The sequence below is a fragment of the Peromyscus leucopus genome, chromosome 1, assembly GCF_004664715.2.
Source record: "Peromyscus leucopus breed LL Stock chromosome 1, UCI_PerLeu_2.1, whole genome shotgun sequence".
In the NCBI taxonomy this organism is placed as follows: Eukaryota; Metazoa; Chordata; class Mammalia; order Rodentia; family Cricetidae; genus Peromyscus; species Peromyscus leucopus.
Window position 1 is genome coordinate 60,698,880 of NC_051063.1, and position 15,668 is coordinate 60,714,547.

Below are 15,668 nucleotides of genomic sequence, written 5' to 3' on the forward strand. Positions count from 1 at the left end.
TTGGAGCCCACCGGGACCGCCAGTCGGCCGCCGCCGGCTTGAGATTGACAGCAGGGCCGGCCCCGCCCCTCCCACGCCCCCCGGCGTGTCTGTTTCTACCCCGCTTAGGGGAAGAAAGGATGCCAATGTGGATTCCACGGCGCAGGCTCCTAGCCCGCCCCTCCAAAGCCTCAATTTACCCTGCTGCAAAGCTCCTACCTAAAGGCGCATCTGGTGCACAGAATAACAGAAGCTGCCATGGCGGTGAGATCAGGAGATCAGACCAGCCCCTCAAGAAGTGGGCAGCTAGCCGAGGGGTGCAGGCGGCTGAAGCCCTAGCCTGACAGACCAACAGGCCTCCTGGTGGGCAGAGAACTCAGTCTCACCTCCGTTCCTAGGAAGGCGTTTGGGTAAAGCCCAGCCTGCATTCAAGCCACCTGAGCCTTAACACAGCAGCTGTGAACAATTGCACAGGTTTGATTCTCTCTTTTCCTCTTTCCTCCACACCACCTGACATTAGTTAGCTGTAGTCGGACCCCTCCCCTCCGCGCACCCCTCCCAGCGACAGTCTCCTCTGCTGCCACAAAACAAACGGAAAACGGAAGTGACTTCAGCACTATTAGCCACTGTCTGTGTGCTGGTGCTCCTGCTGCCCAACAATATCCTTTATTGATCTTTTTTCAAACCCCGGGTTCCAATCAGGGTACACATTTCAATAGAATAATAGGTTATGCAGATTATGGGGTCGAGGCTGTCGAGATGGCTCAGAAGTTTGAGTACTTAACTGCTCTTCCAGAGGACCAGGGTTGCAATCCCCAGCACCCACCTGGTAGCTCAACCATCAGTAATTCCAGTTCCAGGGCATCTGGCGCCCTTGACATACATACTACATACATACATACATGCACACACATGGTCAGCCCAGGAACTGGAGTTGTGAGCCAACCTGTGGATGCTGGGAATCGAACCTGGATCTTCTGCACCATCTCTCTCACCCCCATCTTTCTCTTGATTAATAAGTAAATGAGTGGAGTGATATTTTGAGACTGGTAAATACAGTGTTCCCTAGCAACCTTTGACCCAGGTGACAGAGCATTCATTGAGGACACTTGGGGCATCAGTTACTTCTTGGTACAAAGAGCTGACTTGATTTCATCATTCCTTCAACCTGAGTATTAACTATTATTTTTATTTGATAGTTATCAAGAGGTCAGCTCTTTAACTTTGAAAATTTTTAAGAATTTCTGCCTGGCAGTGGTGGCACATGCCATTAATCCCAGCACTCGGGAGGCAGAAGCAAGTGGATCTCTGTGAGTTTGAGGCCAGCCTGGTTTACAGAGCGAGTTCTAGGAGAGCCAGGGTAACACAGAGAAACCCTGTCTTGAAAAAACAGAAAAATATATTTCTTATTACTACAGTGCCGTGGTTCTCAACCTTACTAATGCTTCAACCCTTTCATATAGTTCTTCATGTTGTGGTGATCCCTCTAACCATAAAATTATTTCGTTGCTACTTCATAACTGTAATTTTGCTACTGTTATGAATCATAATTTAAATATCTGATATGCAGGGTATCTGGTTGAGAACCACAACGTGTGTCTCCATTTGTGGGGTAAGGCACACGCTGTGACCTACATGTGGAGGTCAGAGAACAACTTTGTGGAGTCAGTTCTCTCCACCTTTGTGTGAGTTTCAGGGCTTGAACCCAGGTAGCCAGGCTCGCACTGCAAGGACTTCCTGCTGCCCCATCTTGCCAACCCAAGCCATTTAATTTACTTTTATCCGGATGGACCAATGGGTTTCTTTTTCCTTACTGACCCTGTGTTGTATGATCTCATATTTGACCAGTGAAGCCCTTTCAAATTGGATCTTGCAGGTGTGTGTGTGTGTGTGTGTGTGTGTACTCTATGCCTGTGCATGCTCACGTGTAGAGAACAGAGGCCTATATCAGGGATATTCCCCTATCTCTCTTCATCTTGTCCTTTGAGATAGGGTCTCTCACTGAACTTGGAGCTCACTAATGAGCTAGGCTAACTAGCTAGTGTGGCTATTTTGAATGACATGTCTTATCCTTCCTTGAGAGCAGTACCAAGCTAGGTCCTCCTTGTCTACCACGCAATGTGCCAATCACTGAAAGGAGTTTTGCAAGGCAGCTGGGGGTGGAGATGGGCGAATGAACTTCCATCCACTCCTGGAGGGTAGGTAGGATTTAGAGATTTATGGAGTAGAGAACAGGGCAATGAACGGCATGGGGGAAAGGAGGGAGGTGAAATGCCTTGTGGTCTGTGTGTGCTTTGGAAAAGCATGGTTTTAATGAGGGAATATGTTCAGAATGGCTGTAGCTTGATTGAGGTTGGAATTTTCAGCCTCTTAATTGCAAAAGGTCACCCATTGGTCACACAGGTGTGCCCATGCCAAGGGGTGTCGTGTGTGTGTGTGTGTGTGTGTGTGTGTGTGTGTGTGTGTGTGTGTGTGCCCGCATGTAGGCCAGAAGGCAACTTGGGCTAAAGAAACCCACCCTGACCCTGGAGCCTAGAACTAGGGAAAGATGGCTCAGATAAAGCCAGTGAAAGAAACATAGTTTGGCTCAAATCAGAACCATCTCTGCCCTGGCCAAATGACTTGTGAAACCAACCAATCACAGAGCAGGACAGTAGAATCCTGGTCCTGGGGCCCAGGACCAGGGAAAGAAACACAGCCTGGGTTTGGGAACTGAGCCAGAGAAATGAAAAGTTTATCCCCAAACCCAGAACCAAGGAAATATGCCCTGACTCTGAAGCTAGTGGGAAAGAAACACTCCTGGTCCCTAAAATCAGAGTCAGTGAAAGAAATGTGCTCTGGCCTTAGAGGTACTGTCAAAAAGCCAAGAAAGGCCAGTGAAATAAACACAGTTTGGCCCTGAAATTGGGGCCATCTCTGTCCCTAGCCCACAAAACTGGCCAATCCCTGGGTAGAAAAAAACTAATCACTGGTTGATTCTGCCCCAAAGACATCCTATATAAACCACCGTGCCCGGTCAGGTGTGAGCTGTTCTCTCCACCCTGGTAGAGGCAGCTACTCTCCTGGACTCCTTCTCAAATAAATCTCTTTCTCTAAAGAGTTTTGGGTGTGAAGATCTTCATTCACCCGTGTAGAGAAGACCCTTGCTGAGATATCCCTCAGTGGACAGAGCAAGGAGGAGCTGAAAGAGCTGAAAAAGTACCACTTTTCTCCAGAGCCAGAGATTGCTACATTTCTGCAGGGGTTTCCCCTTTTGCAGAGTGAAGCAAAAGAAGCAACATCTTAGGCTGGAGAAGCAGACCTCTGCTAGGAAGCCCCCTTAAGTGAGGGCTGAGCAAAATTCATCTGTAGAGGCTTTCCAGGAGAGGAGCAGGATTGCTATATCCTGCGGGGAGACCATCCCCCACCACACCAGGTATAACCTGACTTTCCTGAATAGTCAGGTTACCCTAACTTTCCTGAACAGTAAGGATACCCTTGCCTGCTGAAGCAGTTCCAGGCCTGACTTTCCCAAGAAGTCCGAAAAACTTCCCCTCCAGGGTTGGACTGTCTCTTTGCAGCTCCAGCCACCAGAACTGTCCTAAGCAGCTCAAGGTGTTGCCTGACTCCCCAGATAGTCAGGACACCTTTCCCCAGAGTTGCAAAACTCACATTTTGGTGCCAAAACCTGGGACCAAACCCACAGAGTTGTAACAAATTTACTTACAGGTGTCATTCCCCAGCATCTGTGAGTTTTTGTTTTGTTTTGTGATGAGATCTTACCAGCATGGACCTTATGCCAAGTAGACTAGGCTGGCAGGCTGGGAGATACCAGAGATCTGTGCCCTCTGACTCTCCCCTATCCCCACCAGCTAGGATTATCAGCAGTTGACCCCATGCCAGCTTTTTTTTTTTTTTTGAAACTTGTGTTCTAGGGATCAAACTTATGTCTTTCTGCTTGCAAGGCAAGCACTTGACCAAATGAGCCACCTCCCCAGCCTAAGATCTAAGTGGTTTTGATAAAAACAAGAACAAAAACAAACAAACAAGCAAAAAACACCCTGCCTTGAGGTCTCTGAAAAGTAATTTAGCAGGCACTGTCCTCATACTTCACATGTTAGATGGGCCCTTCTGTGGCAAAGTTAGTGGATACAGCTCAGCTGTGTGACCTCCAGAATCAGCCACATTTACAGTCTGATTCCAGAAGGTAAAATAGGAGGATCATAGGGGAGGGGTGTCTCAGGTTAGAGAAGCAGAAAGAACAAAGGTTCTCAGAACACTTCCCTAATGGAAGTATTACAGCTGAAGGGAAAGGCTTCCCCAGTGGAAGTTGTCTTAGAGTTTTTATTGCTGTGAAGAGACACCATGACCACAGCAACTCATAAACAAAACATTTCATGGGGGGTGGGGGGGCTCCCTTATGGTTTCAGAGGTTCAGTCCATTACCATCATGGCAGGGAGCATGGTGGCATGCAGGCAGACACGGTGCTGGAGGAACAGCTGACAATCCTCCATCTTGCAGGCAACAGGAAGTCAACTGACTGTCACCCTGGGTGAAGCTTGAGAAAAGAGACGCCAAGCCCACTCCCACAGTGACAAGTGACACACTTCCTCCGACAAGACCATACCTACTTCACCAAGGCCACACCTCCTAATAATGTCACTCCCTTTGTGGGAGAGCATTTTCTTTCAAACCACCACGGAGGTGTTGCTTCTCTAAGGGGGAAACTTCCCCCACTGGAAGTGTTATAGTTCTGCTCTGCGGGGGGGAAAGTTTCCCTAATGTAGATGTTACAGCCCTGCAGCCGGGAGCCACAGAATATCGCAAAGTCACACTGCACAATAACCTAATGCAAGAGATTTATTGGAAGAGACACAAGAGGGTGGCTGTCTCTCCTTGAGTGAGAAGCAGCAGGGAACTGAGCAGGAGACAAGCCTACATAAGGTTTCTTAGGGGAGGAGTTTTCCAGGGTGGGGATTTCCAAGGTAGGGATTGGTGAGATTTCAAGCCAAGCCAGGAACTGGTGGGATTTGACGCTCAGGGATTGGTGGGGTTTGGTAGCTTTTCTAACCTGGAAGTGGTCTTGAACCTTTTACCCTGCAGGTTCAGTTTGCCTCAGTCCAGACCAGTGGAGTTTGTTGTCTGGTGGTTTCCAAAGTAGAGGGTTGTCCTTCCATAGAGACAGATCTTCCCTGAGAATGGTTCCAGGCTCCGGAGAGTTGCTTCTGAACTGTGAAAGATTGACGTGTGCAGTCACAGTGCAGGGTAAAAAGGTTCAAGTTCACTTCCGGATTTTGAAAATCCACCAATCCCTGGGCTTGCCCCAGGCTCAGGACTTGAAATCCCAGCAATTTCCACCCTGGAAATCTCCACTCTGGAAAAAAAACGCTGCCCCCAGAAACACTATATAAAGCCTGCCTCCCCACTCAGCTCTCGCTGCTTCTTGTCCAAGCAAAGGCATCCACTCTCTTATGTTTTCTCAAGAAATCTGTGAGGTTTGTTGTACAGTGTGAGTTTGTGGTATTCCTTAGCTCCCAGCTGCCAGGATACTTTTCCCTTCAGAGGGGCAACCCTTGTACTGGGGATACCTTCCCCTCAGAGCCGTAACTCTTGGCACACAGGGATCCAGCAGAGTCTGTAGCCCATCCATCAAGGCTCCGATCTAAGACCGTTCTTAGCACAGTCTGAAGGGTTTGGATTGGCTTTTGTCTGAGGGAAAAGGGCTGAGGAGGAGGGATCTGACCTGGAGAAGCGCAGTTGCATCTACCTTGCTTGGGGTAAGGTAGACGCTGGCTAGAGAGATAGAAATGAGGAGGGGCTCGGGGCGAAGCACGTGTGGATATGAGTGTTTACGCACTGTGCTGCCTATTTTTTGTCCGCTTGACACAAACTAAAAAACCCCTGGGAAGAGGGAACTTCACTTTAGGAATTGTCTGCATCACATGGGCCTGCATCAGAAGTTTGTGAGGCATTATTCTTTAACTGATTATTGATGTGGGAGGGCCTGGCCTACGGTGGGCGGTGCTACCCCTGGATTGGTGGTCCTGAAGGGTGTAAAAAAAAAAAAAAAAAAAAAAAAGCAGGCTGAGCAAGCCAGTAAGCAGTGGTCGTCTTTGGGCTGTAAGGTGAAGTGAATTCTTTCCTCCCCAGCTGCTTTTGGTCACGTATTTATCACAGCGACAGAAAGCAAACCAGACACCACCTCTGGTGGCAGGAAGGAGCCTTTCATGATATACCAATATCAAACGTGGCTAAGGCGGCCATGGAGACGGTCCAGGACAAACCTTTGGGGGCGTGGCTCTGCGTTCGGACTTCTGGCATAGGCGGGGCTCTGAGACAGCCTCACTGCGCAGGCGCGCTTCTCGGGCTCTACTCAGAGGGGCGGGGCCTCCACCGAGGATGCTTTGCTCAGGCCCGCTGCGGAAGAGGCCGGGTGTGTGTGTGGCTGTGAAGGACACAGGGGCGAGGCTTCCCGGTAAAACGCTCTGCGCCGGCGCACCCCTCGAGGAGGGGGCAGAAGCTGGGCTACACGAGCAGAGGGGAGGAGCTATGGGGGGGCAGAGGGGCGGAGCCTCTAGGAAGGACAGGCTGCGCAGGCGTAGGCCGAGTAGCCGCGTTATAGGCTGCTGTGCACTGTCTGTTCAGTGTTGCATCCAGGAACCAGCAAACCAGGATGGGCCGGAAGGTGACCGTGGCCACCTGTGCACTCAACCAGTGGGCCTTGGATTTTGAGGGCAATTTCCAGAGGATTTTAAAGAGTGAGTCTGGGGTGGAGGGGGACAGGAAGAAGCCAAAGTCCCCAATGATCAGGGTATGGCACTCAAGACCAGCCCAGGAGAGATTTATAGAGCTGGGCATGCGAACAGATAAAAGGGTAATGACCTGGCCCTCTTGAGCTTTCAGGGGGACTTCCCATTGGAGGACACGTGGAGTAGCAAGGCCAGAATGGAAATGGGCATGTCCTACCTGGCTGGGCAGACAGAGCCCTCAGCCATCTTCTAGGATCTGATGGGTCTCTAGTGTGCCTTGGAGAAGGGACTTCCGTCCTTGGAGCTGGTTGCGTGGGACAGTGTCTCTGAGGACATTCCTGGTAGATGGGCATTGGGAAAATGCATACCGAACCGAGAAAGCAGGTAAAGGGTGGGCTCTCAGCTCAGAGGAGTGTCATTGCCATTGAATATCTCTGCATTGTTGACATTCGTGTCAGCTCACCAAAAAGATAGAACTGTTTCTACCATGCCCAAACTGGGGCTGCTCTGGGAAGAGCTGCAGATTTCCCACTTCAGGTTGTCCGTGCTGAGCTGCCTCTATAAGAAAACTAAACAGGAGCAAGAGGTAGCAGGCCAGCTTTGAAAACCAACAAAACCCCACATTTATCATTGTCTATTGCATGTACACATGCTTGCTTGTCGTGGTGGTGTGCGTGTGGAGCTCAGAGGACAGCTTGCAGGAATCACTGTCTCCTAACACCATGTGGGTTGAAGTCAGCAGTTCTCAACCTGTCAGTTGCAAGCTCTTTGGGGCTGAATGACCCTTTCACAGGGGTCACACACCAGATACCCTGCATAACAGAAATTGACATTATGATTCATAACAGTAGCAAAATTACAGTTATGAAGTAGCAATGAAAATAATTTTATGGCTGGGGGGTCAGCACATGAGGAACTGTATTAAAGCCTAGCAGTAAACTCAGGTTGTCAGGCTTTGCAGCAGACGCCTCTACCCACTGAGCCATCTGGCCAGCCCGGGGGGGTTTATGTTTTAAAGTATATATGGACCTGCTTTTGTTGTCAGAGTGTATGTCTTTGGGGTGAAGATGGTCTGCCTTGCCTGCATGTTGGCAGCAGCTGTCAACATGGGGTGGGTGCTGGACGATGGCTCCCTCCTAGAGTTGGAAGCCTTCTCATCCTGTCTACAGCTTTTTCCTATAGGTGATCTGGGTGTCTGCTTATTGATTACCTACAACGGTATGGCTTACCCATCCCCAGTGCTAAGGTCACCCTACCCTGATGCAGAATACTTGTTTATACCATGTGAAGATGTGTCACTGTGATTGGTTTAATAAAGAGCTGAATGGCCAATAGCTAGGCAGGAGAGGATAGGCACGATTTCCAGGGAGAGAGAGGACTCTGATATGAAGAGAGGCGGGCAGACACCAGCTAGATGCAGAACAAGTCACATATACTGTATGGAGGAGAGGTAACTGAGCCACTTGGCAGAGGTAGATTAATAGAAGCAGGTTAATTTGCATTATAAGAACTAGTTAGGGAAAAGCCTAAGCAAAAGGCCAAGCTTTCATAATTAATGATAAGTGTCTGTGTCATTATTTGTGGGCTGGCAGTCCAAGAAAGTCCAACAAGAAAGTACTAGTACACTACCCTCCCTGTTTCTGATTTCCTGCAAGTGTATACAGGTGTGTACAGGTGCCTGCTGTCCTCTGCTGTTAGCAGCAGTGGCTGCAGTGGGCTGTGGACACGACAGAGCTTGGCTTTGGCCGTATCTACTGCAGCACCCTGCTTTTCCTGCCTCTGAATGTGTCCTAGCTGCTGAAATCTTTCTCTCTCCCTCTCTCTCCATATAGGTATTCAAATTGCCAAAAACAAAGGTGCAAGATATAGGCTTGGACCAGAACTGGAAATATGGTATGGCTAAGCGCACTAGCTTCCTACCCCTGGGAGGGCAGGTAGTAGAATCAAAAGATGGGAAGAAGAGGGGACAGTACTGAGCGCAGAAGAAATGTAAACCATTTAGGATGTCAGCAACTTGAAAGTGCGCCTCGGTCAGGGCAGGGCAGGGAGGCTGGATAACTCCAGGCTTCTGATGGGCAAATAGAGGGGCATGGTTGGGCCGGGCTGGGGCTGAATTCAAAGCCAGGCTGCGTCACCTTCCCTGAGGCTGTGGTTTCAATGTCCTTCCAACATTCTTCTGCAGATAGCTGGTCCCAGGGTGATAGTGCTGAGAGGCGGGGCTTGGGAGAGGGGATTAAATCACCATTAGTGGCATCTTATATAAAGGCCCCAGAAAGCCTGTTTGCCTCCCCCATATGAGGCCACCTACAAGGTGCCCTCTTTGCAACTGCTCTGGGCCAAAATGCTGAGGAGCGATGAAGGTGCCATATTTGAAGCAGGGAGCAGTCTGTGGGAGACACGAGTTCTACAGACCCCTTGACTTTGCAGCTGCAGCCCCAGAGCTGGGTGCAGTGGGCTCCCGTGGTATCTTACATGGCAGGTTGTGCACTGAGACATCTCCCTAGATTTTCCTTTTCTTTCTTTCTTTTAATTAAATTGTTTTTAGATTTATTTATTTTATGCATATGGGTGTTTTGCATGCACATCTCTCTGTGCAGCACTTTCATGACTGGTGTCTACCGAGGCTGCAAGAGCATGGTTGGATCCCCTGAAATTGGTAGTTGTGAGCCAGATGGGTGTGAGCCACCATGTGGGTGCAGGAATTGAACCCAGGTCCTCTGCATGAGCAAGTAGACTATCTCTCCAATCTCTTTAAAAAAAAAAAAAAAAAAGACTGCATTTATTTAGGAACATGAACATTTTGTGTATGTGTAAGGGTGTGGGGGTCTGGGGCCTCAAACCCAGGCCATCAGTCTTGGTGGGAAGTGCCTCCACCCCCTGAGCCATCTTGCTAACCCCATGTTTTCATTTTCCTATTTGCCCATAAAGAGATTTCATCCCATCATCTCAGCATCTTTTAATGGTCCCTTCCTGGTGCCCTTTTTGTGAGAATGGAGAAACGGATGATTTCTTCTGTTCTCTTGCTAGACCAACCCTTGTGTGACCCTTTCCAGCTACAGCTCCCTTCTGGCTTGGGGTACCTGTCTGTCTTTGAGGTTCCTGACCTCCTCTTTGTCCTCCTCCCTACTTTGCTCCAGTGCAGCAGTTCTCAACATGTGGGTCGAGACCCCCTTGGGGGGTCGCATACAGATATTTACATTCCAATTCATAACATAACATACAATTCAATTCGTAACATGACAGAATTACAGTTATAGGTAGCAAGGAAATAATTTTATGGTTGGGGGTCACCACAACATGAGGAACTGTATTCAAGAGTTGCAGTATTAGGAAGGTTGAGAACCGCTGTTCTGATGTCTGGACATAAGGGAAGCAGATATGTACTTCTTTTGTGAACTTTTATATTATTCCCAAGGCATCCTCCTCTTTATACTCCTGGATTAACCTGCTTCACTAGTCTAATGTCTCTCCATAGAACCCTGACTCTGTCCCCCATGCCATCCAAGAGTGTCTGTGCCTCTAATTGAATTTGTTCTTAACAACTCACTTACCTGGAAGACCCGGGAAAACCTGGCCCCTGACCCAAACTGTCATGAATGCCCTGGGTCCCTCCTGGTCGCTCCTGGCCCCTCACTGGCCTGCTCCCTCTTTCTTCAGTGGCTATGGATGTTGGGATCATTATCACGAGTCAGACACCCTCCTGCATTCGATCCAAGTCCTGGCTGCCCTTCTGGACTCTCCCATCACTCAGGACATCATCTGTGACGTGGGCATGTAAGTGCCAGCATGAGGGTGAAGAAGGGGAAACTTGGAGGAAAGGCAAGTTCAAGGGAGTTCTGTACCCAGCACCCCTTTATTCAGGGCCATGGAGTCCAAGTGGGACACTAAAACCCTAAGTTAGGTTGAATGTAGATTTTGTCCAACCCTATAGCCACTTATCCTTCCCAAGGCAACAGTGGTTTTTGAGTTCTTCAAGGAGTTTCTGGGTACCCATGAGCACACTCTGCACAAATGCAAGCTAAATGTTCATCCTGACACAGTTTTCTTCATGGTGAATTTGGGGGAGCTTCTCCTGGGGACATGCCATCCATGAGTCTTGAATGACATGGATTCCTCAAGTATGGCTCCACCCAGCACACTGGAACCTTCTAGTGTGTGTCTGACCATGCTTGGCATAGTGGTCCCCTGTCGATGGGCCGCTGCGAGAGCAGCAAGTGCTGTGCACCATGGAGCCTTTTCCCCAGCCCTGACTGGCTCTGTTACCCAAGGAGTTCAGTATTTTCCTGTTTGGTGGTCCTTGTGTACTGTTGGGGAGTTGTCTAGTTTGGGAGCTCTATATACAACTATGTCTTATTTGTTTGGAGAGTTCTTTGTATATGAAAAGCCACAATATGCTCCCACATGAAGAAAATGTTTCCTTGTGTGCTGCCTACTGTTTAATTTTGCTTCCTGGTTAAACTTGAAAATGTTTGTGTGATGACAGCTCTGATCGTTATCTTGTGGTGTCTGTTTTTGTTTCAATGCTTCCTCTAGCTAGAAGACCCTGTTCTTTTGTTTTTGTTTCTGTTTTTGATTGTTTGTTTTTGTTGGATGGTTTGGTTCAGGATTTTTGTATTTTTTTTCTAATTCTTTTAATTGCATTTACTTATTTTGTGTGTGCTTGTATGCCACCGCATGCTTATGGGACTCAGAAAATAACCTGATGGAGTCAGTCTCCCCTTTCACCATGTGGGTCCCAGGGATGGAACTCAGGTGGTCTGCCTTGGCAGCAAGTTTTTCACCCCTCGGAGCCATTTCAGCACCAACCAGTTTGGTTTCTTTGAGACAGGGTCTTTTTTTTTTTTAAGATTTTATTTACTACGGATACAGTGTTCTGCCTGCATATATGCCTGCAGGCCAGTAGAGGGCACCAGATCTCATTACAGATGGTTGTGAGCCACCATGTGGTTGCTGGGAATTGAACTCAGGACCTCTGGAAGACCAGTCAGTACTCTTAACCTCTGAGCCATCTCTCCAGCCCGAGACAGGGTCTTATATAACCCAGGTTAGCCTTGAACTCTGTGTAGCTGAGTATGACATCAAACATCTGATCCTCCTGCCTCCACTTCCAGAGTACTGGGATGAGGCGTGCTGTCCGAGGCCCCTGCTTTACACACGTCATCTGTATATCCAGTACTCTGCACACCCTTTGCACAAACGGCACCATGCTTAACATGCTTTACTTGGCTTAAGAGAGGACGAGAAGCCAGGATGTCCTAAGTTTTGCTCACGGTGGCTGTGCATGACCGTGGTTAGTGCTAGGGGGTGTTGACAGATGAAAGGGAGGGTGCCCCTGCATGTATCCTACCTGTTTGGGAGGAAGGATTAGGGCAGGTCAGCCTCTGACTAGAGGAGGAGGCAGCGGAGGCAAGCAGTGGTGGGAGCAGTCACCCTGAGCTCTGGGATGTTTTAGAAGAGGGAGACTTGTTTCAGAACACGTTTGAGTTTAATCTGAAAGCTACAGAAGGGTGTTGAGAGTCTCTCTAAAGATCTGAGGAAACCACACACCAACGCGAAGCATCCAGGGGCTGGGGAACTGCTCACCCGAGTTGGATCTCTAGGATCCATGTAAAAAACCATATACATCAGGATGCCTTTGAAACCCCAGAGATGGGAGGTAGGATAGAAGGGTCCCTGGGGCTGGACCTGTGAGCCCCAAGTTAAGTGAGAAACCCTGTCTCAAGAAATAAGTAGAGAGGCTTAAGAGATGGCTTAATGGTTAAGAGCACGTGCTGCATGCCTCCGAGTTCAGTTCCGAGTACTTATGTCCCACCCACCTGTAACTTCAGCTCCAGGAGATCTGACACCTCTTCCCTCACTCATGTGTACACACACATGCACAAAGGCATGTGTGTATACATACACAGATGCGTGTATATAAATATGTATACAAACACATACGCATTTCCAACTATGTGTGCACGTACACACATGCATGCATGAACGTACATACACAAAATCAAAAGTAAAGGTTAATCCTAAAAAATATAAGGTGGAGCTGGCTAAGGAGGACTTCTGATGTTGACCTCTGGTGTCCAGCTGTGCGTGCATGGGAGTGGGCCTGTCTATACACAACAAAGGAACACATGACCCTAGTTAAAGCCACCGCCTCTGCGCAAGGTGCTCCCGGTGACCCGTCCTCCCTCCCTCCTGCTTGCAGGCCTGTGATGCACCGGAATGTTCGCTACAACTGCAGGGTCATCTTCCTCAACCGGTAAGTGAGGTGGGAGGAGGGGGGCTGGCATGCCTGTGCCTGGCTCTGGTGGGGGCTAGCTTGAGGGGTGTCCTTAGTGAGTGCAGCATCCCAGAAACTCCTGTGAATCTACTTCTCTGGGCCTCAGCCATCTCACTCAGGCTAGAGGAGGAGAGCCAAGGTTGGGCTTTTTTTTTTTTTTTTTTTTTTTTTGATTCTCCAGCCGAGACGGCGACAAAGAGGGTTTATTGTACACGAGTTACACCCGAGCACGGGACGGGTGCGGAGTGCACGGGCCCGGGGCGGAGGGTGGGCGGGGCTGGTGTGGACGGGGTCTCCGCGAGCCGGCGGCGATGTCCCAGGTCCGCCGGACGCCCGCGATGGCCAAGCAGCCCGGCGACTTGCAGGCACCGAGGCCGGGGCCTCCCTCACTTCCGGCTCCTCCGGCCCCGCGCACACAGGCGCCGCTCACTTGGACCTCTGCCTCATCTTCCTCCTCTTGCGCTTCAGCCTGCGCATTCGCTTCTTCCTCCACTTTGCTGTCATGGCGCAGGGGACCCCGGGAAGATGGCGCTAAGGCCGAGAGGTTTTGGGGCTTTTTATCCTTGTCACCTAGACAATAAAGGTGAGAAAAGTCTTCTGGCCACCCCTCCCCCAACACACACACACACACACACACACACACACACACACACACACACACACACACACACAAGCTTCCAGCAAAGTGTACTTGTTGGCTAATGGAGTCATGGAGACCTTTTTTTTTCCCAAGCAGAAAGCTCAAGCCTAGAGAGAAACAAAACAAAAATTTGCTCAAGGCCCTGGTCTCGAACCAGATCAGCAGCCTCACCTTATCCTATGGGGCAAGTTTCATGGCAGAGGCCTGCTTGTCCCAAGAGGTTGGTGTGAGCAGTCCTTTCCTCCTGTAGGAAGATCCTGCTCATCAGGCCCAAGATGGCCTTGGCCAATGAAGGCAACTACCGGGAACTGCGCTGGTTCACCCCCTGGTCCAGGAGCCGGTGAGTGGCAGGTGCTTCGGTGGCAGTGTGTTGAGATCACACACCAAGTGTTCACTAAATGTCCTCAGCACATGCAGCCTCGGTTGGGAGGTGAGCCACAGAATACTGTGGAGGTTGGGAGGACTTTTCCTGCCATTCAGACATGGCCAATTCCATGCTGTCAGTTCAAGTCTGAGCCAGTAGACATCATAAGACCTCAGCTGTCAGTCAGTGGTCCCTGGTCACTCTTTAGTGGAGGGACACTGTGTCTCAAGTTGTCCTTTATAGCAAGGACTCCCAGCGTAGCCCATTCGACCTTTGGGAACAGTTTGTTCTTTGAGGGTAGAGGGCCTGTCCTGTGCAGTAGATGGTGGTCAGAGGCATCCCAACCTCTGAGTAGAGTTTATTTACTAAAATTACCACTAAGCTAGGTAGGCATGGTGGTATACACCCATCATCCTGGCACTTGGAGGTAAAGGCTGAAAAATCAGGACTTCAAAGACACCTTTGGCTACATAGTGAGCTCCAGGTCAGCCTGGGAAACTCAAGACCCTGCCACAGAGCAAAAACCGATTGTCCCAGACTTTAAAAATTGTTTCCTAGGGGGCAAAAGGCCCCGAGTTGGGAAGTCCTGCTCTGTGTTTTAGGTTACCGTCTTAGTCGGTGTTCTGTTGCTATGAGGAGACAGCTTGACCGTGGTAATTCATATAAAAGAAAACAATTTCATTGGGGCTTGCTTACAGTTTCAGAGATTTAGTTCATTGTCATCATGGCAGGGAGCATGGCGGCATGCAGGCAGACATGGTGCTGGAGAAGTAGTTGAGAGTTCTACATCCGGATCTACAGGCATCAAGAAGTGAGGAGAGCCACTGGGCCTCGCTTGGGCTTTTGTAATCCCAAAGCCCACCCTCTATGACACCCTTCCTCCCCTAAGTCACACCTCCTAATCCTTTCAAATAGTGCCACTCCCTAAGCATCCAAATATATGAACCTATGGGAGCCATTCTTATTCAAACCACCACAGTTACCCCCATTTATAATTGGCTATTGACCCTGTGAACAGGGTCTTTATGCTTTAAATGCTGACAGCTGACCTAGGAAAAGGACTGGATTCTGAGGGTGCTGTGTATTTGAGGGGCTTGTGAATTCTGGCCCTGTCTTGTGATTGTGTTGACTTCCTTTGCTTTTCCGTCAAGTAGAACTCTTACATAAGGAGCACCTGATGTGATTTCTTTCCATATTTACATTTCTCAGTCCGTCTCCTTCACTTTTGCCAGCCAGCGTCTCTACAACATTTTAGAACATTATTCCTAGAACAGAAGGCTTGGATTTTTGCCTTCCTTCTAACTAACTAGAAATCTCCTTGAGTTTCTCCATTTGGCTTCAGACTTATGTCTCCACCACCCTTTGTTTTCACTGTGAATTTTAAAAAACATTTTATTTTTATTTATGTGTTTGTGTCTGTGTGGGGGTATGTGCACATAAATGCAGAGCCTACAGAGGCCGGAAGAAGGCAATGGATCCTCTGGAGCTGGAGTTACAGCCAGTTGTTAACTGCCATTCACAGCTGCTGGGACGGAACTCAGTTCTTGACTGCTGAGTCATCTCTACAGCTCTGCCTTTTTAAAACGGAGAATGAATGTTGAAGTCCAGTTTGAAGTCCAAATGAGTCAGGTGAACAGAGAGAGTAAACCTTTGTGCTCTTGCTTAAAATCCAAGTGAATGTG

General features: G+C 49.1%; 1 protein-coding gene across 7 annotated transcripts in view; it reads left to right on the forward strand.

The window, feature by feature from the left end:
• The first annotated feature begins 74 nt into the window (after window positions 1-74).
• The window catches only part of Nadsyn1 (NAD synthetase 1), a 36,265-nt gene continuing 20,671 nt past the window's right edge, over window positions 75-15,668 (forward strand). For 3 of the 7 annotated variants that reach the window (XR_005092226.1, XM_028871127.2, XM_037208766.1), the window contains exons 1-5: window positions 6,532-6,717; window positions 8,541-8,601; window positions 10,366-10,482; window positions 12,908-12,961; window positions 13,873-13,962. Coding sequence is in view for 6 of the 7 variants with exons in the window: in XM_028871127.2 (XP_028726960.1) it covers window positions 6,633-6,717; window positions 8,541-8,601; window positions 10,366-10,482; window positions 12,908-12,961; window positions 13,873-13,962 (407 nt within the window). In the remaining variant the exon portion in view is untranslated. Of the gene's footprint in view, window positions 454-6,341; window positions 6,435-6,531; window positions 6,718-6,973; window positions 7,093-8,540; window positions 8,602-10,365; window positions 10,483-12,907; window positions 12,962-13,872; window positions 13,963-15,668 lie in introns of those variants that run through there. The other 4 variants (XM_028871145.2, XM_028871154.2, XM_028871136.2 and 1 more) reach the window with 4 other exon arrangements.